Here is a 22466-nt window from a genome sequence, read left to right as displayed (position 1 = left end):
ATGTCTGAGGTTTGTTCGTGTGTATTTCAAACCCTCCAGAAGTTTCGGAAAACAAAACCTTCTCCCATAATTGACTGCTCCGAATTCAAGATCTTATCCCAAGTCCAATCAAAGGCAGTGACCATTCCTTTAACACCACCAAGAACTGATATATCCTCACGACCCAATAGGTAACAGCTAGCCCCACTTTACACATGATGAAACTGAGCCCCAGGGAAATGAAGCGATTCGCCCAAGGTCAAGCCATGACTCAGTGGCAGAGCTGGGAAAAGAAGTCAGGCCACCTGAGGCCAACTCACCGCTCTAACCACTAGCTCATGCTGCCTCCCTAGATGCAATAATGTATCAAGAGTCACAAACTGCAGAAATGAGAAAAGGGAAATAGCTGGTCTCCTTGCACGATTACCTCCTGGCCTGGCCAGGATGCTCTCCTACGGTATGCAGTGCGATTTTATCACAAGTCTCGTGGCACTAGGTGTCTTGTTTCAAGCCCTTGCTCCAGGAATCACGTCACACCACAACAACTTCAGCTTTCTTTTCAAATAGGTACATTTCTAAGCCTCGTGGTTAGAGGAAGGTGTGAAAATGTGACCTGTCACCTAAGGTGCAGGCACCTGAAACAAAAGAAAAAAACCTCAAGTATCATCCCGCCAGAGAGATCGTGGAGTCACTGTGGAGAATTCTCTGAAAACACCCACGCCGTGTGCAGCCGCAGTCCAAAAAGCAATCAGAATGTTGAGATTTATTAGGAAAGAAATAGCTAACAAGACAGAAAAGATCATATCACCTCTCTATACATCCACGGTACACGTGGGCCTTCAACAATCCACACAGATCTCGCCACTCCACCTCAAAATAGCCATTTTGCAATTGGGAAAGGTACAACCACGTGAGGAGAGATGAATAAAGCTGAGACTTTTCAGCTTGGAAAAGAGATGCCTAAAATGGGATATGATAGAGGGCTATAAGATAATGACAGGTGTGGAGAAAGTAAAGTGTCATTTACTCCTCATAACACAAGAACTTGGGGTCACCAAATGTAATTCATAGGTAGTAGGTTTAAAGCAAACCAAAGGAAGTATTTTACAGTCAACCTGTGGAACTCCTTGCCAGAGGATGTTATGATGGCCAGGACTTTAACAGGGTTCAAAAACCAGCTAGATCATTTCATAGAGGTTAGGTCCAACAATGGCTTTTAGCTAGAATGGGCAGGGATGGTGTGCCTAGTCTCTGTTTGCCAGAACCTTAATTTCTATAAGCAATAGCAGAGAGTCCAAACAGATCAAGAGCCAAACAATCTTTTTTGTGGTCTCTTAAAGCAGATCTCAAGCTTCTCCACAGACTCAGCTCTATCCTCCGACTAAACACAGATGCAGGCTAGAACATTAGATGCAACAATGTGTCACATGTTCCTCTTATTGCATCCTTCTAGACAACAGAAAAACAGCAATTCACAAGGACCCCCTTTTAGGCCATGTACATAAAATTGAAGATCATTAGCCTTTTAGTTGTGAGATTAAACAATGCGCAAAGTTTACATTTAATAGCTAAAATTAAGGGTGTGTGTGGGGGAGGGCGCACTGGCAAGAGCAGAGCTAGCGTGTGTGTGAGTGTGAGTATGAGTGTGCGTATGTGTGTCTGCCCACCTGCACTGGAAGTCACAGCTCCCAGCAGCTGTGGGGACATAGCGAGAGGGTGAGAAGGGAAACAGAGACACAGGAAGGCTAACCGATTCACCATGGTTACCCAGTGGCTGAGGTGGGACCCAGGCTGGTGGACTGGATACTAGGTTATGCAGCCGCTCTAGGAATTACTCTACCTCATTCATTTCACCCCGGGCACTGGGAAACCCTCAGACGGAAAGAACCTTGGCTAGATTGAAACCAAATCTGGACCACGATCCAATAGGTTCCATCTTCCCTAACAGATCATAGAACCATAGGGCTGGAAGAGACCTCAGGAGTCGTCAAGTCCAGCCCCCTGCCCAAGGCAGGACCAATCCAACTACATCAACCCAGCCAGGGCTGTGTCAAGCCGAGACTGAAACACCCCTAGGGATGGAGTTTCCACCACCTCCCTTCCTGGTCTTTGTATGGTTGAGGGGAAAGAAACTGTTACAGTCGCTCCTCCGTTAGAAATGCTTCCAAACAGGGCCGTCGACATCAGCACCAATGTTCATGAAACTCATGCCCAAAGCATTCGACTCCATGCGGGCGTGGGCACTGCAAAGCTTCCTTTTTATTGTGTGGCTAGGCTCCTTTTCATTAGGACAATAGCAGGGAGCCACAAAAATTCCACACGTATGGCCTCAGCCCCTGCAACCGGCCTGGACACGCCGGGCGTCAGTCGTAAAACTTACAGGGAACTTTGGCTGGAGTGCAGCTGGGTAGCGTGGGCAGGACTCTCCCTCTCCTTCAGACACAGCAAACAGGAATTCTCCTCAGGGCGGCCGCAATTCCTCCTCCCCCTCGGCCAAGAGGGAAGGAACCCTTCGTTGAGTGGATCGAGGTGTTGCATGAAAGAGAAAGGTCAGTTCTGTGTGGACCTGCCTGAGAAATCAAACAGAGATTTTGGAAAGGGTTTCCCTCAGGCACCTGGGAGAAACTCAGGGGAATAGTTGTTTATTACATCAGCTGCTGCACATACTCCCTCATAGCCTCGCTCTCACTCCTCTCTCGCTCGCTCCCTCCTACCAATATTCTTCTTTCATGTGGCTTAAAAGCAGCTCGTTAGATGATCAAGGCAGGGCAGGCAGCTCCACTGATGGCGTAGAGGGGTTGGCGGACGTCCGCCCGTTGGGATCCGTGACTGGGTGTTCCACAGTTCTGAAGTCCGTTTCTGCAGCCCTGGAGAGCCCCATGTCTCGCTCTCCGCTGACGGAGCTGCTAGGTGCGTCAGCTGCGGGATGGGCTTCCTCGTGGACCATGTTTTCCATGAAACTCACGAGCCACGTGGTTGCGTGGCTGGGTCCTCAACGAGGTCTGCATTTGGGATGTTGGCACCCTTCAACTTCTTCTCCATTGGCCTTCCAGGGAAGGCGATAACCTCGCAGTGGTATTCCCGGTGTAAGGCACAACCAGCTGAACGTTGCTCAGGGAAGTCCTGGGTTGACCAGTTGCACAAATGCCGCCGCCTCCTCCTCTTCCTCCTCCTCTCACACTCACTCAGAGGTGGGGGAAGAGTTGGACGCAAGCTTTTGAGGGAAATCAAAGCAAGATCAATCATTTTGAAGTTCAGACCTAGATTCTCCAGTGAGCCACGCCACATGCACCATCAGTGGCTAACCCTCTACAGGAGTCTCCCACCCTGTTGTGCAGGGGCCTCCTCTAGCACTGGGAGACGGTCCAGGCGTCGCGGCTCATTCAGCCCACGATCTCAGCTGAGGTTTACAACATGACACTGGCTGGTGACAGGGGGATTGGCACCATGAATCCCAGAATCCCAGAGCTGGAAGAGACCTCAGGAGTCATTGAGTCCAACCCCCTGCCCAAAGCAGGACCAACCCCTGCCCTTGTCGAACCTCATCAGATTTCTTTTGGCCCAATCCTCCCATTTGTCTAGGTCACTCTGGACCCTGTCCCTGCCCTCCAGCGTGTCTACCCTCCCCCTAGCTTAGTGTCATCCACAAACTTGCTGGGGGTGCAACCCATCCCCTCAGCCAGGTCATTCATAAAGAAGTTGAACAAAACCGGCCCTAGAACTGATCCTTGAAACCGACCGCCAACCTGACATCGAGCTGTTGGGCCCGACAATCTAGCCAGCTTTCTATCCACCTTACAGTCCATTTCTCCAATCCATACTCCCTTCACCTGCTGGCAAGAATACTGTGGGAGACCGTATCAAAAGCCTTGCTAAAGTCAAGGTCTGTCACATCCACCGACTTCCCCATGTCCACAGAGCCACTTACCTCATTGTAGAAGCTAATCAGATTGGTCAGGCAGGACTGGCCTGTGGTGAATCCATGTTGACTATTTCTGATCACTTTTCCCTCTTCCAAGTGCTTCAAAATGGATTCCTTGAGGATCCCCTCCATGACTTTTCCGGGGACTGAGGTGAGGCTGACTGGTCTGTAGTTCCCTGCTTTGTCCTTCTTCCCTTTTTTAAAGATGGGCACTACATTTGCCTTTTTCCAATCATCCAGGATCTGTCCCGATCTCGATGAGTTTTCAAAGATAATGGACAAAGGTTCTGCAATGATATTTGCCAACTCCCTCAGTACCCTCGGATGCATTAAATCCGGATCCATGAATTTGTGTATGTCCAGCTTTTCTAACTAGTTCTTAACCTGTTCTTTCCCCACCGAGGGCTGCCCACCTCCTTCCCATACTGCATTGCCTAGAGCAGTAGACCTTGTCCATGAAGACAGAGGCAAAGAAAGCATTGAGTATTTCAGCTTTTCCCACATCATCTCTCACTAGGTTACCTCCCTCATCCAGCAAGGGCCCCACACCCTCTCTGATCACCCTCTTATTGCTAACATGCCTGTAGAAACCTTTCTTATTCCCCTTCCCATCCCTTGCCAGCTGCAATTCCAATTGCGCTTTCACCTTCCTGATCACTCCCCTGCATTCTCGAGCAATAGATTTATACCCCTCCCTAGTCATCCGTCCAAGTTTCCACTTCTTGTAAGTTTCCTTTTTGTGTTTAAGCTCGCCAAGGATTTCCCCGGTAAACCAATCTGGTCGCCTGCCATATTTATAGAGGGCTGCTCCAGCATTCCACTCCAGAGGCAGCTCCCTTTTTGAGGTTGGTATATTTAGCATTTTGGGCTTTTGTCCTGTTCCCCTTTGGGTATGTCTACACTGCAGAGGTTTTTTCGGAAAAACAACAGGTTTTTTTTTTCAGAAAAACTTCAATTACATCTACACTGCAATCATGTTCTTCTGAAAGAACACAGGGGCTTTTCCGACATTGGTGATCCTCACTCTACAAGGACGAAGCCCTTTTCTGAAAGAGCCAAGGAAAGCCAGAGGCCGCTCGGACCCATGGATCTCATCCCCTCTCTGAGCTCCAGCTGCCGGCCTGCTCCCGCTGCCTCATTGCGCTTGATGGGCTGGACTGATCCCAGAGAACAATAACATTGGAGTCCGGGCTGCGTGTAGCTGATTGAAAAGGGAGGCGAGGACTTAGGAGTCACTCTACGGGAGTTGGGTGGAAAACTCACAAGTCAGCTTCATTTTCACCTTCAATGCCGGGCACTTTAAAAACATACATGGGGGGGGGGGGGGACAGGGATTGTTCCCTTGCCCCCAGCTCAGGTTGTAGCGTCTGATGGCCACGTGGCACAGATTTAACTGGCACCACTAGGTCCACAGTAGGGCAGAATCAGGCCTGCAGCGCCCACCCCCCACCATGTAGCTGGTCAATGCATGACAAGGTGCAGCCTCGACCTATCCCCACCCCTACCAGTTTGGGGCACCGTGTACCCCAGGGGTGGGAGAAAACAGGGAGCTGTCTCTATACTCCACATTGGCAATTCTCTCCCCAGTCCTTATACAGCCGGGCTCTTCCCCGAACACACACACACACGAGAAGGATGGTCTAGTGGTTAAGGCACAGACTTGCAATGTGTCTACACTGGGAGGGGCCCAGAGCTCGGGCTACAGTCTGAGCCCAAATGAACACTCTGCAATTAAACAGCCTCTTAGCTCAAGCACCTGGAGTCTGAGTTGGCTGGCACAGGCCGGCAGCCCCAGGTTTTTAATTGCAGGCTGCCCATATGGGTCACGAGATTTGCGTTGTTAGTCCATCTCAGCTCTGGCTCACTGAGTGCTCTGGGGCAAGCGGTGCCAGTTCACGGTGCCTCAGTTTACCCCGCTGTGTTCACCGGGGATGAGCACACCGACATTCCTTCGGAAGCCCTAAGAGATGTCCGAATGAAAAGCGCTAAATCGCTGCTACTTCTCAAGAAGCTTGCTAGCTTTCCGGCTGCTCTGGGAGCGTCTACCCATGTGCAGTCGGGATCTGTCTATGAAAAACCAAGAGGCAGACACAGCCTGTTGAACTGCGCATCCATCGCCAGGGTTACTGGGTTTCGGATGCCTTCACCTTACATTTTGACGTTTGGCCCATCTCTCCCTCCCCCACCACTCAAAGAGCTGGGTGAGGCTCTACAAAGGGGGGGCTAGGCAAAGCTCCCTCTAATCTTTTCCATCCATGTGCGGAATATTTTTTCTATGTGCACCGAGGCATGTGCGAATGTGCACCACCAGTAGACACCAAAGCCTGGCGGTGGGTGCCCTGCTAATCAGCTGGGCGGCACTGGAATCCGGGGCTGTGATCCTTCAATACAGGTGCTTTGTGCACTGGGGACCCTTGCTCCAGGGCCCAACGGAGAAGAACATCTGCCATTGCCTCTAGTCCGGGTACTTTTCGGTCCCCTGGGCACTCTCGAGGGAGAGCACACCATTTCTGCAGAGGACCAAAAAAAAAAAATGGCCGAGGTTATGACAGGTTTGGCTCGCTTCCCCTCCTGGGCCTGAAATAACAGGGCTTGTGGCATTTAGTGTACTCCCCCCTCAGGCCTGCCCGCAAATGCCCTGGCAATCCCCGCGTGCGTTCAGCCCTGTCATCGCGCCTCGCTGGGCGTCCGCCGCGGACAGCGCCCCGCCCCGAGAAGACATGGGGAATGCCTGGCTCGCCGCCCCGCAAGGCACGGTCAGCAGCAACTATGAAGGATTCTTTGCCAGCCCCATCAGCTCCGGCATGCGGGGGAACATGATCCCGCCCGGAGCTGAACTCGGCCAGGGCCGAGCGTGGCATGAGCCCTTCTTCGCTCTGATGCCAGGGGGAGTCACGGGGTGGCCACGAGTCTAGGGACTCTGTGGGGGTGGGGGGGAAGACAGCCAAGTCTCTCAGAGCTGCAAAAGGGGGGTGCCAAGTTCATGAACAGAGACGCTGGGCCCAGCAGGGTTTACTACAGGATCAGGCCCTCTCCTGGCCTCCTGAACTCCCATGAACAGACGAAACAATGAGTCGTCCTGGGACGCCTTAGGCTCCGTCTATACAGAGGCATCGTTTCGGAATAACTGACGTTATTCTGAAATAACATAGTGCGCCATCTACACTGCCAGCCGTTACTTCAGCAATGTCAAAATACTGTTGAGCTGGAGGACTTCTTCCTCCGACTCCTGTAACCCTCATTTCACCAGGAGTAAGGGCAGTGGGAGGAATAACACGCTTTCTTCGACTTCCTGCTGTGGAGACAGCGCCGAAAGCCGAATTCGGCCATTTCGACTTCAGCGACGCAACTGACGTCACTCAAGTTGTGTAGCTTAATTCCGGCAGTGCAGATGGACCCCTGCACGGCAGGGCTGAAGTCAAACTAAGCTATGCAACTGAGCCACGTCAATTGTGTAGCTTAAGCCAAAGTAGCTTATTTCAGCTGTAGCTTAAATCGATCAGGAGCAGGATTCAGCTACATTCAAGTGAAGTAAGAGTGTCCACACTGCATTGGTTTAAACTGGATTTGAATCCAACCAGTGCAACTTGCACGTGCAGGCAAGGCCTCTGAAATGTGTGGCGGCAACGTTTTACGGCTTTGCTTCTGCAAATAAACGTGCCCCCTACTGGAGATTCGGATGGGTAGCTCCGCCGTCTTCTTTCAAGTCCTCCTGTCCTAGCTGCTTTTCTATCACTCTCAGCTGGCAGCAAAAAGCATCCGCTGGTCCCGCCAAACAGGCCTCATCTACACTACAGGCTTCTTGCACAAGCTTTTTGTGAAAGATCTTCCACAAAAACTTCTTGCACAAGAGAGCACCCACACTGCAAAAGCGCGTCGGAAAAGTGATGAGCTTTCGCACAAGAGAGCATCCACACTCCATGGACACTCTCTCGCAAGAAAACGCGGCTAGCCATTCACACAATGGCCACCAGGGCACCTGTGCTTCTTTCGGTAGGCTGTTTTTATGCAAAACCCCCATTTCCCATCCACACACACCTGTTTGCACAAGAGCTCTTGCGCAAAAAGGCTTCTTCCTCATAGAAAGAGGAATAGCTATTGCGCAAAAACTCCTCTCCTTCTGATTTGCTGTATATTTACTTGCGCAAAAATGCACTTGCAGTGTGGATGCGCCGCAAGTTTTTGCTCAAAGCCTCGGCAGTGTAGACACAGCCGCACTGAACAACGGAAAGGTGGAGGGATAACCCCGCAAACCACCAGAGGCGACAGTGATCTCACCAAACCTGAAACCACGGCGAACAGGTCACGTTTTCACTAACCCAAAGCAAACCTGCTTCCCCCCTGCCACCTACTGGTATGAATTGGTGCATGTTGTAAAATTTCCGTGGGGGGCCGGAAAGTCACACATATTGCTGGCAGCCCCTGTGACTTGGAATCAGAAGGCAAAGAACAGATTAACCTCACCCACCCCAACTTTACAGAACTATCCAAACGCCGTGTGAGTCAGCACCAAGAATACACCGATCCCCAACGGCCCTGCTAAATTCCACAGACCATCCCTGGGTGTAAATTACAGCTAAGGAAACAGGAGTGATGACACATTACAGAAGGGGAGAAAGACTATTCCACTCCTTTAGCCTCTCCCTTCTTCGCATTGTAACATTTCTCCTCTGCCCCGTGCCCTGCACGCAGTGCCTTGCACAGGTCAACAGCGTTTGGCAGGAACCGGCGGCCAGCATTTCAGCTGGATTGTTTTCAGAACGAGAATCCTGCACCGCCAAGCCTACGGGGCCGGCGTGGGGCAGGGGAAGGGATGGGTCTGGCCTGTTTTTGCCTGGGGGTTATCCATACGCCCTGCTTCTCAGAATTCGTCTCCTGGGCCAGAGTCACTACTGCTGAAGCAGCAAGGAAAAGGGGTCTGCGAGTGTCAGACCAGCACGGCGTGAGCGGTGATTAGAACAGGCAGAGAAGCGGCATCCCCCTCCCCACCCCCCCGTCAAGAGTAAAACCAATTTCAACCCATGCAACGGTGCTTGAATAACCCCCTGCAGCCTGCCGGAGGACAGCAACAACAGAACACGCACTGCCGAGATCTGATCCACTCCGGATCGGAGGCAGCTTTAAAAGCCGGTGCAGCCAGGTCTTGGCTACCTCGGCTTCCTCCATACGCTGACATGGAGCGGCCTCCTTGGGCCGTGTTCTCAGCTGGTGCACACCGACCGCGGTGCCGATGGGCACCAGGTGAGGGTCTACCCCAAACGCAGTCCAAAAGCAATAGAGCCACGGGAAGGCTGCCAAATCCACTTCCTCCAGCGCCCTGAGGGAGCCAATTAGAAGGCGGGACGGTTATTTTCCTTGAGCCTCGGTGATGTTATTTCTCATAACAACGCGCGCATGTCGCGAATGGGGCGCCGTCCCTCCAACTCGATCTGAAAGCGAGCGAAACGTGACCACCACCCACAGGCCCGCACCTCTGCAGTGCCGTGCACGCCACCGGAATGCAGCCACTTCTGGGCTGCAGCAGCACACGGCAACACGGCCACAAGTCCTGCACGGACCGAGGCGATGCAACCTGCCACCAGAGCGGGGAGAGGACGCCGGGAGCAGGCAGAAAGCCGCAGGCAGGCGTCCTCGCGAAGGGTCCTACCCGAATACGGACGAGCAGAGCAGAGACATTGCAGAGGGCTGGTCGTTTGAGGGGGAGGGGAGCGAGGAAGAGGAGAGGCCGCCACGACTAGCCTCTCTGGGAGGAGGCGCCGCCACCATAGGGAAACCACAGAGCAACAAACGCAGACCCCCTCACACTTCACTGGCCCCCTCACGGCCACACAGGGACCCACCCCAGAGCCACATGCTCCAGTGACACTGCCCCTGCCCCTGCCCCTCCCCCTGGGCTGAGCCCCAATCGCCGGTAGGAGCAGTGAGGGATGCGGCTGCATTCCCGACTCTCTTGCACACTCCAAGCTGCCCCGCCCCAGCCCACATCTGGTGAGGAACAGAGTCCCTCACTCTGCAGGGAGTCAGGAGCCGTGCCCCTCACTTCTTCATGCCAGCCTCTCTGCCTACCCTCCCGGGACACAGGGAGAACAGCCTGAACGACGGACCCCCGGGGGTGTCTGCCACTGGGTGGAGACGAGCAACAGCCCCTGCAAAAGACAGGCGCAGCCCTGGGCCGTGGAGCTGTAGGGAGGGCTCAGGGCAGCCGGCTTCGGGCACCCTCACTGCAGTTAGCCCAGCAAGGCCCCAGCAGTGGCTCACTGCTAATCGTGGCCGCTGTCATCAGACCCTGACAGAGGGTTTGGAGACGCTGTTGCAGAAAAAGCCGACAGGATTCTGGGAGGCATTCACAGGAGTGTGGCGAGCACGACACGAGATGTCGTTCTTCCGCTCTACTCTGCCGATTAGGCCTCCGTTGGAGTCTTGTGTCCAGTTCTGGGCACCACATTTCAGGAGAGCGGTGGAGAAATTGGAGAAGGCCCAGAGAAGAGCCACAAAAATGATAAAAGGCCGAGAAGACATGAGCTGGGAGGGAAGCCTGAAAGAACTGGGCTTGTTTAGTTTGGAAAAGAGAAGACTGAGAGGGGCATGAGAGCAGCTTTCAAGTTCCTAAAAGGCTGTTACAAGGAGGAGGGAGAAAAATTGTTCTCCTTGGACTCTAAGGATAGGACAAGAAGCAATGGGCTTAAACTGCAGCAAGGGAGTTTTAGGTTGGACATGAGGAAAAACTTCCTAGCTGTCCGGGTGGTTGAGCACTGGAATGAATTTCCTGGGGAGGCTGTGGAGTCCCTGACAGGTGTCTGTCCAAGAGCAGGTTGGACAGACACCTGTCAGGGATCACCTAGACGATGCCTGATCCTGACCTGAGGGCAGGGGCCTGGACTTGACCTCACGAGGTCCCTGCCAGTTCTGGTGTTCTAGGATTCTATCTGCGGCAAGCACCGGAAGTGACGGGCAAGCAGAGCTAGCATGTTCAGCGCCCAAACCCAGGTATAGGACCCTCCTCAGACAGTGATGCCGCGTTCCACCAGCTGAGGCCTTGACTCAGAGCAGGGCCCATCGCCTGGCCACAGCCGGCCCCACGCGAGAATTCCTACCTCAGGCTCCCTTCATTCTGACCCCCGGCCACGGAAACAGAGACTCCACGCTGCCCCGCCCCAGCCCAAACTCTGCACCAAAGAGGTGAACACTGGCCTTTGCAAAAGCAACCTCCAAACAGAGGCAGGGAAGGAAAACAGCGCACGAGGCAACGAGCCACGGGGACCAATGAAACAGGCTGGGGAAGGCCCAGTAATTCCCATGTGCTGGAGCTGGCTGCTCGCAGCAGTCTGAGCAGCCGTTCAGACTAGGCTGTAATTGCTGATCTCCTGGGGCCGAGCGCGCTCTCGCTAGCAACAGAGTATGGTTGCAGGGAGGGATGCAGGCTTTATCCCCCCAGCGCTCAGGTCAGAGGGAGCTGCCACTGGGTCCACAGGCTCCTTGAACAGGAGATTAGAGCAGGATTGTTCCCGGCAGGAGGGAAGAGAAGCTTGGAGCATGGCAAGACTCCCTTGCACTTGGCAGCTAAGAGGCCACCTGCCTTCAGAAAGCCAGCCCGTGGTGGGTGGACAGCTCGGGGGCAGTTGCGAGAGACTAACTCCGAAGTGGGAGGACGGGGGAGTCCAGAGACCTGCCAGCAGAGCTGGGTCCCAAATTCATGGCTCACGTCCGTCGCCATAAGGGGTTTGACCGTGAGAATGCTAGACCACGCCTGAGAGCCACGGTCCATCTCCGCAGCTTCTGCCCTGGGCGAGCGTCGCACTGGACCCAGCTGTGTGCATGTCTGAGCTGTGTGACGAGGGGTTTCGAACTGCTGACATACGAAGAGAGATTAAAAAGACTGGGACTTTTCAGCTTAGAAAAGAGGAGGGTAAAGGGGGAGAAGATAGAGGTCTATAAAATCATGACTGGTGTGTGGAAAAAATGAATAAGGAAAAGTTATTGACTTGTTTCCATAACACAAGAACTAGGGGTCACCAAATGAAATGAATAGGCAGCAGGTTTAAAACTCTGTGCACAGTCAACCTGTGGAACTCCTTGCCAGAGGATGAGGTGCAGACCAGGACGTTAACAGGGTTTAAAAAAGAGCTAGATAGATTCATGGAGGTTAGGTCCATCGATGGCTATTAGCCAGGATGGGCACGGATGGTGTCTCTAGCCTCTGTTTCTCTGGAAATGGGTGACAGGGGAGGGATCACTTGAGGATTACCTGTTCTGTTTCCTCTCTTTGGGGCATGTGGCCACTGTGGGCAGACAGGACTCTGGGCTGGAGGGAGCTTTGGTCTGACCCAGTGTGGCCGTTCTGATGTTCTGAAGCCAGAGGCGCTAGGGCTATGAACTGCCAAGCCTAGAGATGCCCGGTGAAGCATGGGCTTTGGTACCACAGAGGCTTAGCCCATGTGCATCCGAGGGAGCTCAGAGCACCTGCACGATTGTGAAAGAAAGGCCGCTCTGTAACGTTCTATCCTGCGACAAGGGAGTGCGTGGGTGTGGGTAAGGGTAATGCCCGGGCCTTTGTGGAGAAGGGCCATGAGGCTACAGAGAGGATCGGGGTCTGATCTAATCTTCACTTGCACACGAGGAAGACAAGAAATGGAGGGGCAGTGAAGAGGAGAAGAATAAATGAATATGCATGAGGAGAATGAGGTCCGGCGGGTCTCAGTGACGGACACAGATAAAGAACTCAGTGTACGAGACAGGGCGGCCCAGCTCAATCAAGAGAAGAGCCACACAGACCACGTGCCGTAGGGTCAGCACGCCGGCCCGGATTGGTGACTGCCGGCAGAGACACCGGACCCACCGTGCTCGGCGGCTTCTCTGCACAACTGTGTGCGCGCATGCGAGTTCCATTCCTTTTGTGCTTGATCCAATAGCGGCACTGAATAAGCCAGTATCAGGGTAACCCTGGGTTGATCGCCAGTGAAATTTGGTAACGAGCTGGACCTCTCCCCACCCCATACTCCTAGGATGGGATTGGATTGCCTGCCTCCTTTCTCTCCCTCTCCACCCCCATTGGTAACAGCGTCACCCCAAACATCCCAGCATGCTCTACTGTTGGCTCACCCCCGCCACCATGGGCTGCACTGGGTGGGGTCTCCCTTTCAGTGCCCCGGAGAGATCCCAGAACATCAGAGGGAGTCAGGGAACAACAGGGCGACACCAGCTTGCAGCTCTCAAAGTGGCCACAATTCCCTCCCACCACTCACCCCCACCCAGCGCCACACACCCCACTCCTGCCCTTGGCTGCCGGGGGCACTCACTTGTCCAGAGACCTCTCCGGGAAGGTGAACTGGCCCAGGCAGATACGGTCGATGTAGTTCAGGGGGATCCGCTGCACCTGGAGGCAGGTGAGCATGATGAAGTCGTACTTGCAGACCAGGAGTGTGGCGTCTGTGATCACCACCACACGCTCCCTCTCGTTATTCCAGTGATCTATCCTAGGGGCAAAACAGAGCGGTAAGACACCGACCCTCCAGGCCACTGGGAGCAGAGAAGGGGTTATGCGGATTCCTAAAGATCAGCGCAGGAATCCAACCTTGGTCTGCATAAATCACCCAGCACTGCACTTTGACACGGCCCAGATTTCTCTACACTGGTCCTAAAGTTCCCTCGGTTTTGGAGCAATTTCTGTAGACCCCTGTTGGTTTAATCCCTACTCCGTTCTGAAGGACTGTCCCTCATGGGAAAGCAGAAAGCTGGTTCTTTCTGCTTTGAAATAATAATTATCATTAAAAGAACAGTCTGCTGCCTGGCTTGGAAACCCCAGGGAGCAGCCCGGGACATGTTTGCCATCATTATATCCCTTTTTCCCCCCTTCTCTCCCTCGCATCCCCTATTTATTTTGAAACTGGACCATTCATCTGAAGAAGTGGGTTGTGCCCATGAAAGCTCATGATACCATCATGTGCCAGCAATGCCCCTCTGCCATATACATCGGCCAAACTGGACAGTCCCTACGTAAAAGAATAAATGGACACAAAGCAGATATCAGGAATGGGAATATACAAAAACCTGTAGGAGAACACTTCAATCTCCTTGGACATACAGTAGCAGATTTTAAAGTAGCCATCCTGCAACAAAAAACCTTCAAAAACAGACTTCAAAGAGAAACAGCAGAGCTACAATTCATCTGCAAATTTGACACTATCAGTTTAGGATGAAACAAAGACTGTGAATGGCTAGCCAAGGACACAAGCAGCTTCTCCTCTCTTGCTGTTCACACCTCCACATCAGCTGCTAGATGTGGGCCTCATCCTCCCTGACTGAACTGACCTCGTTATCTCTGACCTTCTGCTTCATTGCAACTCTTTTCTTATGCCTGTATATTTCAACCTGCCTCTGGAATTTCCACTACGTGCATCTGACGAAGTGGACCTTTGCCCACGAAAGCTTATGTTCCAATACATCGGTTAGTCTATAAAGTGTCACAGGACATCTCGTTGTTCTTGCAGATTCAGACTAACACAGCTACCCCTCTGATACATGATACCATCGACATGTTTTGTTAGTCTTTAAAGTGGTGCTAGACTATTTGTTGTTTAAGTTTTCCAGTTATAGACTCACTCGGCTACCCCCTCAAGCTTTTTTTACATCTCTTCAGTTGGTTCGCAACCTTTTACAGGAGGAACTTTAATGTCCACTAGGTGGCAGTGCAGAAAGATTTTTCCCCTCCCCACTTCTTAAAGTCTCTCCAAAAAGGGACTATATACACACAGTCTCGTAGACAAGATGGACAAACAGAAGACGGGGTCAAAATCTGGTCTGCTCCTCAGAGGGGTGGCCGTGTTAGTCTGTATCTGCAAAACCAATGAGACGTCCCGTGGCACCTTAGAAAGTTACGGATTTATTTGGGCATCAGCTTCCGTGGGTAAAAACCCACTTTGTCAGAGTATGCATCTGACGAAGTGGATTTTTACCCACGAAAGCTGATGCCCAAATAAATCTATTAGTCTTTAAGGTGCCACAGGACTCCTCGTTGGTTTTTATATACACACACCAGTTCATGACTTAAGATCTTGCTACATCTGGACCAGGGGAAAAAAAGCCACCAGTGTATTTAGAAAAAAAAAATTCAAGGATCTGTGTCTTGAGAATCTAGTGGGCCATGCTCACGCAATAAAACGTGTTTTGTCTGGCAGGAGGGAACACTTGATCGGAAGGAAGGGGCGAGTGTTTCGAATGCTCAGATCAGAGTTCAGCGCCCCACAGGACTGCCTGTGACTGGTCTGAAGTCCGTGCGCCGCAATTTGGTGCGTCAGCCACTTTGCAGACTGGCATGGAAAAGGTCTCGTCGCCCAACCGTGTCCGTCTGCGGCGGAGCTAATGTTTGTAGCAGACGCTCTTTCTAGCGTCCACTAAAGACGAGTTTTGAAAAAAATCCAGGCTGGGCTCTCCCTGGACTATAACCACCAGAGGCAGGTCTCAGCAGAGGAGAATTTAAGCAGCCAAGTTACACTGTGCTGCCACCCAATGGCAACAGTGAGCCACAAAACCCTCGGCCAGGAGAAGTTGGCTGCAAGGAGCTGACTTGCATTTATCTACTTGCTGGTACTGAGCCAGGCCTGGGAGCCTCCAATTGAGTTTTGGGAGATGGGGGGAAGGGGGGTGTTAAGTCCATGCGGAGGGACTAAAACAGACTTGACCTAGTCTGCTCTGTTTGGATGATCACCATGGTAGCGGCGAGCCTGAGGCTGAGGAAACATGCACACACCTAAAAACCCCAATACATGCAGGCGTGTCTGCTCTCAGCTCTCGGGAGCTCTGTAGCAGACAGGCAGAGCCATCCCGTTCACAGGGCCCTGCAGCAGCCGCCCCAATCATCCTACGGACGGGAGGGACCCGGGACGGGTGCTATGGGGCCTAGCACAGGGTGTCAGCAGGCCTTGCCTCGCTACCCCATATCTACCACATGGCCTAGCAGCCTGCTCCATCCCGCCGCGCCACCCTCTCCCGGCCTGCTGAGCACGGCTCCTCAGCGGCAACAGAAAGCTCCAGCACCACAGAGAAGTGGGGTACAACAGGCAGGGAGGGGGGTAGGGTGGGGCTTCTGCCACCCCACCCATGTGGCGAATATGGGGTAGCAGCAGGAGTCACCCTTCTGTGCCAGACCCCTGTAATCCCCTGGCCTGCCTTGCTCAGGGAAGGGGACAAGGCGATGGGATAGGGACGAAGTTTGGGGAAGGGGTGGGGCAGAGGAGGCCCTGTGGCGGGGGCTTTGCCCTGGGCCCTGCGTCCCCCTCGGGACAGGTCTGCAGACAGGTTCCCCGCTCTGGGGCAATTCCGATTATTGAGGCGTCTGGATAAAGTGACAGAATCAACCCGGCCTGGCCAGACCCACTTTTAAAGCCGCTTATCGAAGCCTCAGGCAGGCCTGGCACAAACCGTTTGCCTCGAGGCCTTGCAGCAGGACACGCAAGGAGCTCCGTCCCGTTAGCTTCTGGAAGAGAAGGCTCTGGGGTACTGTAGCAGGTTCCGGCATGGCCTCAGCCCCCCGGCCGCGTCACACTCTGCGTGATCACAAGTCCCATTCCGGGGTAACAGGGGCCCATCCCCATGCCCTTTGAAGAGTCTCTCATTTCAATGCCGTTCCCTCCGTTTGCTGCCTCCCTCTGAACCAGAGCAGGGCCCCCTGGAGACGAGTCCTTGGCCCTTAGCACAGGGCTTTATCTTCAATCCCATCAGCCTCTCAACTGCTTTCCACTCTGAGCTGTCCCTGGTTCTGCAGCCAGCTCCCCCACTCCCCTCCCCTCCACCTTCTCCCTTCCAGATCTGGCCTGCAATTGAGCTGCCTCTAGGCTTGCAGGGCCTTTTGTAGTCTCTCCTGGCTCCTGATTGGCTGGTTTCTTCCTAGCCACTCTAGCGGCCTGGAAGACTTCTCTATGGTCCTTTTGGCTTGAGGGCCTAGCCCCGTTACAGGTGTCTATAAACACCTGTAGCAAGAGAGAGTATGGGATGTTGAAAGGCTCTGGGGCCTAACAGAGGCAAACAGCAGTGGCCAGAAGCTCAAAGTCAAACTGCAAATGCGATGTAGAAGATAGATTCTCAATGTGCTGGCCAGTTAACTATGGACACAACTTACCTAGGGGTTGGATGACTTTTCCCATCAGTTGAATTTGTTGCATCAAAAGCAGGCGTCTGTCCGAAATACACACTCTAGCTCCGCCACAAATGACAGGGCGCAAGGAAGCAATCAAGGGGGTGACGCTTTCTGGCTCGTGTTACACAGGAGGTCAGACTAGATGATTACTGTGGTCCTTGCTGGCCTTAGAGAATGACCATCTCCCGTGCATCACCTCCCTACGGGCCCTGGGAGGCTGCGGAACACCAGGGCAGCCATCCGCTTAGGGCACAAGTTTCCGCTGCAGGGAGCTCGTAGGAAAGCAATGCATGGTTGAGATCCGAGCCACGCACCCGCTGCACATGCCCCCTGGCCACAGGAGGTGCCCCCCACAGTGATGTGTCTGAGGGACGAAGGAAAGCAGATGGGCGCGCGCAGCAGCAAGCAGGGGTCGCAGGGTTAGAAGAGAGCCATTCGGCATCACCCCCATGGCACGGGCCTCAGAAGCATTTGGTGCTAAATGAAAGGGAGAGCGGAACAAGGCACCGGAGGAAGCAGCCGCGCAGCAGTTCAGCCCCGCTGGGAGCAAAGTGGTATGAGTCGTGCTCCATCTCAGAAACGGGAGGAGGTGACCCCCTTTGGCAGTCCTGGCAGGAGAGGACAGGCAGGAGAAGAACGGCAGCCACTCATCACCAATGTGCCCTGCAAGCAAAGCTTGAAATGCCACCACGCCCCCAACTTACAGGGCACACTGGCCCCAACTCTGTAAACCCAGAGGCAAGGTCGGGTTCCAGGTTTAGAAAGGGCCTTTGACTGGTCAGATAAGTGGCCGGTGATTAAATATAAATCCAGAGCTGGAATTTCCAAAGCCACCTAAAGATTCCTAGATTCTAAGACCATTATTCCCTAGAAGCTGGGTGCTTGTGCAGACGCTCAGGAGAAATGCCAGTGCCGCCCAGTGGATTAACAGAGCACACACAGCTAGGTTTGTGTTTCTCTGGGTGGTGCACATCTACACATGCTGTGGTGCACATAAAAATTATTCCCCACATGAGTGGAAAAAATCTGCACATGAATGGAAAAAATGAGAGGGAACATTGTCTACGGCCAGAAAGGATCAGCCAATCATGCGCAAATGGGACAACCCCAGAATAAAAAAATATCTAGTCGTGTTATAAGCATGATCAGCAACGGAGACTCCACCCCAACACTTGGGAAACTATTCTAATGGAGCTTGGTTGCCCTCATTTTAATGCGCGCCAGGAACACCAGCATGTGGAAATTGAGACTCCTGTCTTTCGAAGGCATGCACATAGGGTGTCTTGAAATCTCACACACCTGCCAGCCCCAGCACTGCTGAAGTAGCTTAAAAGTCTCACAGGGAGAGCCATGTTAGTCTGTCACTTTAAAAATGACAAGTAGTCCTGTGGCACCTCAGAGGGTGTCTCCACTGCACCAGAAGCTCGAAATAAGCTACGCAAATTGAGTAGTTTATTTAAAGTCAATTTCAAAATATTTCACATTCTTTGGCTACACAGTTCCAAATTTCAAAATAACCCGCTATTCCAAAACGTCCCTTACTCCTTTATGGAATTAAGTTTACAGGAATGTCAGAATAGCAAGCCCATTATATTTTGAAATAACGGGCTTGCTGTTAAGATGCGGAATAGCTATTTCTGGATACCTCTGGTATCCCAAAATAGCACTGCAGTGTAGATCATGAGCTTTTGTGGGCAAAATCCACTTCTTCAGATAAGCTGGAATGGAAACAACAGGAACCCAGAATTTATAACAGAAAAAGAAAGGGGAAAAAATAGTACCTGTCAATTGTAGGACTGATGCTAATGAGGCTAATTAAGTGCAAGTGTCCCATACTTAGCTTTTGATGTAAAAATGAGGTGTTAAAGGCAGGGGAGACTGGCTTTTATAATGTGATATCCAATTAGTGTCTTTGTTCAAGTCCAGCAAAACAGTGTCAATTTGCAGACCAATGTCAATTCAGCACTCTCTAATTGGCTGGTGAAATTCCTTTGTCCACTTTTAAATCCATGATTGAGTATCCAGGCAGGTTAAAATGTCCCCCTCCACACACTCAGGTTTCTGTGTGTGTGACCATTCCCAATGTCTGACTTGTGTTTCATAGGTGGGGAAACTGAGGCACGGAGCCAAGCTGTGACTTGCCCAAGGTCACCCAGTAGGTCAGTGGCAGTGCCAGGAGCTGAATGCAGGTCTCTTGAGTCCCTGTACAGTGCACTATACACTGGATTGTACTGGAGCTAATGGAATAAATGACACTTCTACAGCACTTGCCAGTGACAATCTGCCCAACACTCCCAAACATATCATTGAGAGTAAGAGATTTTGCACAGCTCCTTACACCATTATACAGGAGGCATAGGCCTACTTTGTTCTGCGCCTAGAGGTCGTCTCCCTACAGTTTCCCTTTCCAGCTTGCTACTGGCTGGTGTCTCTACAAGCAGAGCCCAGAGAGTTTAACCTGACCACGGTCACTATATGATCCCCCCTTCCCACCTATTGGCGGTTTCTCTCTCTCAGCCCCTAAGAGAGCCACCACCTCGTGCGAGATCATGACTACTCACTCCGTCAAAAGCCAGAAGCTCTGAGCAGTTTCCCCCGAATTTTCGACCACATGGGTTTTTAGATCTTCTATGGCTTGGTCAAATGCTCCAGGCTAGAAAGAAAAGATGGTAAGATCCATGTGATAGAAATCGCAGCTCAAACACACACTGACTGGGGGAATGATTCACAGCATGGCTTCCAAGCAGTATTTATTTGGGAATGACTCAGTCACCTGCCCTCTGTCAGCCTGCTGGAAGGGTGGGGACATCTCCCTGACCTCTCACTGGGTTCATCTTACATGCACCAGCTAATTGTGATGCAAGTGAATGGTGGGCCCTGAGCCTCGCGGGCCCGAGTCAGGCAAACCAGAGCCAGATCCGACCCACGGGCTCAGCCTGGTGGGAGAAGGAAATGACTGTGTGCTGCCGTTCCCTCCTCCCCTCAGCTGACACAGCAATGCACTGCCTGGAGGCTTTTCCCCCATGACTCTGATTGGCCATAATAGTGGCCAATAGGAGCAGCAGGGGGCGAGGCCTGGGAGCACCGGGGGGACATGGTGCCATGTGCGCCCGCCATAGTAGCACCAGATAAGCGCCCTCCCCCCCCCCACACACAGCCCAGACCCTGCATTGCCGAACCCGCTCCGGCACCCTATCTCCTATTCACACCCCCCACCCCAAGCCCACTCCCCGGCAACCCCCTGCCACAGAGTGAACCCCTCATTTTTGGCCCCACCCCAGAGCTTGGAGGGGACCCACAAAAATCTACTAGCCCAGGCTCCCCTAGGCTCTGTGAAGGGAATGTGGGGAAGTGTCTATTTGGGGGTCAGCGGCTCCCAACCCAAAAAAGTTCCTCACTCCTGTCTTAGAGGGTCCACCGTGAGGTGACAACTAGACCTGCTCTGGAGAAACAATATTGTTCAAACCAGAACGGAGCTTTCAGAACAACATAAGTAACCGCCTAGATGCCGGTGGAGAGAATCCAAGATGGCCGCTGGGGTCTGGGCAGTCCCATGGGCTGATGCAAAGTCTTCTGTACTCATGGAAGAACAGCACAGTTCAGTCGATTCGTCCCTGCATGTCCGTCTGGGTGAATCCACTGACTTCAGTGATGCCACTTCACTTCAAAAAATTCCTAACTGTCAGGGTGGTCAAATATTGGAATAAATTGCCAAGGGAGGTGGTGGAATCTCCCTCTCTGGAGATATTTAAGAACAGGTTAGATAGACATCTGTCAGGGATGGTGTAGACGGAGCTTGGTCCTGCCTTGAGGGCGGGGGGCTGGACTCGATGACCTCTCGAGGTCCCTTCCAGTCCTATGATTCTATGATTCTATCTTTTTTGGGTCAGGAGCCTCTGACCCATGGGAAAAAAAAATCAGTCAGTGGCTGCGCACAAGTGAGAAGCCAAAAAAAACCCCAAGTCCTCACTGACGTGGCCCCTGACGGAGAAGGAGAAAGATGCTGCCCACATCTTCCTCGCACACCAGAGCCCAGGTTAGTAGGTTTTATGTGCTTCGGTCCCTCAGGAGGCACAGGGCTCCCCAGTGCTAAGAGGGGAGCCCTGGACTTCTGGGGCCAGATCAGCCCCCCGGGCCTAAGGTTCCCCTCATCTGTTCTAAAACAAACACGAAACTGCCACTTTCACGTGGTTTCAATAGAAGCCCATAAACCCGCCCTGGTCCACGTGAAAAGTCCCCGAACGTCACAAACCTAAGCTGTGCTTCACACGCTACCAGGAGAACCTGGCATGGATCTGCTTCCCCTAACTTGCTTTCTTCTCAGCTTTCATTTTACTGCAGTGATCGCCTAGCTCTGAAGGGCTGTGTCCCTTTGGAAAGGGGACAAGAAGCAATGGGCTGAAATTGCAGCAAGGGAGGTTGAGATTGGACATTAGGAAAAACTTCCTGGCTGTCCAGGTGGTGAAACACTGGAATAAATTGCCTGGGGATGTTGTGGAATCTCCATCTCTGGGGATAGTTAAGAGCAGGTTGGACAGACACCTGTCAGGGATGGTCTAGATGGTGCTTGGTCCTGCCGAGAGGGCAGGGGACTGGACTTGATGCCTTTTCGGGGTCCCTTCCAGTTCTAGTTTTCTATGATTCTACGAAGGCAGCCGGCCGGGGAATCAGAAAGGACAGGAGTCTGGTGCAATTGAGCTTGACCGACAAAGCCAGGGGGTCCTTCTCCCAACAGTGCCTGATCCTGCAAGGTACTTGGCGCCCGCGCCCCGCAAGTGGCTTTCCAGGATCAGGCTCCAAGAATCTGATTCAAACCCCAGTGAAGTCAATGGGAATCTTGCAATGAGCAAGTGCCCAGGCAGTGATCAATTTGTAATGAAAGACATGCTGGGGCTCAAGCCACGTTTTTACATTCACAATGGAAGCAGCCAAGCCATAGAGATCTATTGGCATTGGGAAAGGGTCAGAGAAGGGCAACAAAAATGAGGAGGGGTTTGGAATGGGCCCCATATGAGGAGAGATTAAAAAGACTGGGACTTCTCTTAGAAAAGAGGAGACTAAGGAGGGGGTGGGGGGGATAGGATAGAGGTCTATACAATCATGACTGGTGTGGAAAAAGTGAATAAGGAAAAGTTATTGAATTAGTCCCACAATGTAAGTTCTAGGGGTCACCCAATGAAATGAATAGGCAGCGAGTTTAAAATAAACCAAGGGAAGTTTTTCTTCACTCAGTGCACAGTCAACCTGTGGAACTCCTTGCCAGAGGATGTGATGAAGCCTAGGACTTTAACAGGGTTCAAAAAAGAGCTAGATAGATTCATAGAGGTTAGGTCTATCAATGACTATTAGCCAGGATGGGTAAAAATGGTGTCCTAGCCTCTGTTTCTCTGGAGGTAGGTGACGGGGGAGGGATTACATGAGCATTCCCTGTTG

The 22466-nt window shown here is 52.5% G+C and overlaps 1 protein-coding gene across 9 annotated transcripts in view; it reads right to left on the bottom strand.

Moving 5' to 3' along the window:
- TPRG1 (tumor protein p63 regulated 1) overlaps positions 1–22466 on the bottom strand; it is an 80274-nt gene that overhangs the window by 16822 nt on the left and 40986 nt on the right. For all 9 annotated transcript variants that reach the window (XM_075938243.1, XM_075938245.1, XM_075938247.1 and 6 more), the window contains 2 exons: positions 19595–19686; positions 13198–13374 (listed from right to left, as the gene is read on the bottom strand). In XM_075938243.1, the coding sequence (XP_075794358.1) occupies positions 13198–13374; positions 19595–19686 (269 nt within the window). The remainder of the gene's footprint in view (positions 1–13197; positions 13375–19594; positions 19687–22466) is intronic.

The sequence above is a fragment of the Pelodiscus sinensis genome, chromosome 10, assembly GCF_049634645.1.
Source record: "Pelodiscus sinensis isolate JC-2024 chromosome 10, ASM4963464v1, whole genome shotgun sequence".
NCBI lineage: Eukaryota > Metazoa > Chordata > Testudines > Trionychidae > Pelodiscus > Pelodiscus sinensis.
This window is presented reverse-complemented; position numbering and strand designations above follow the sequence as displayed.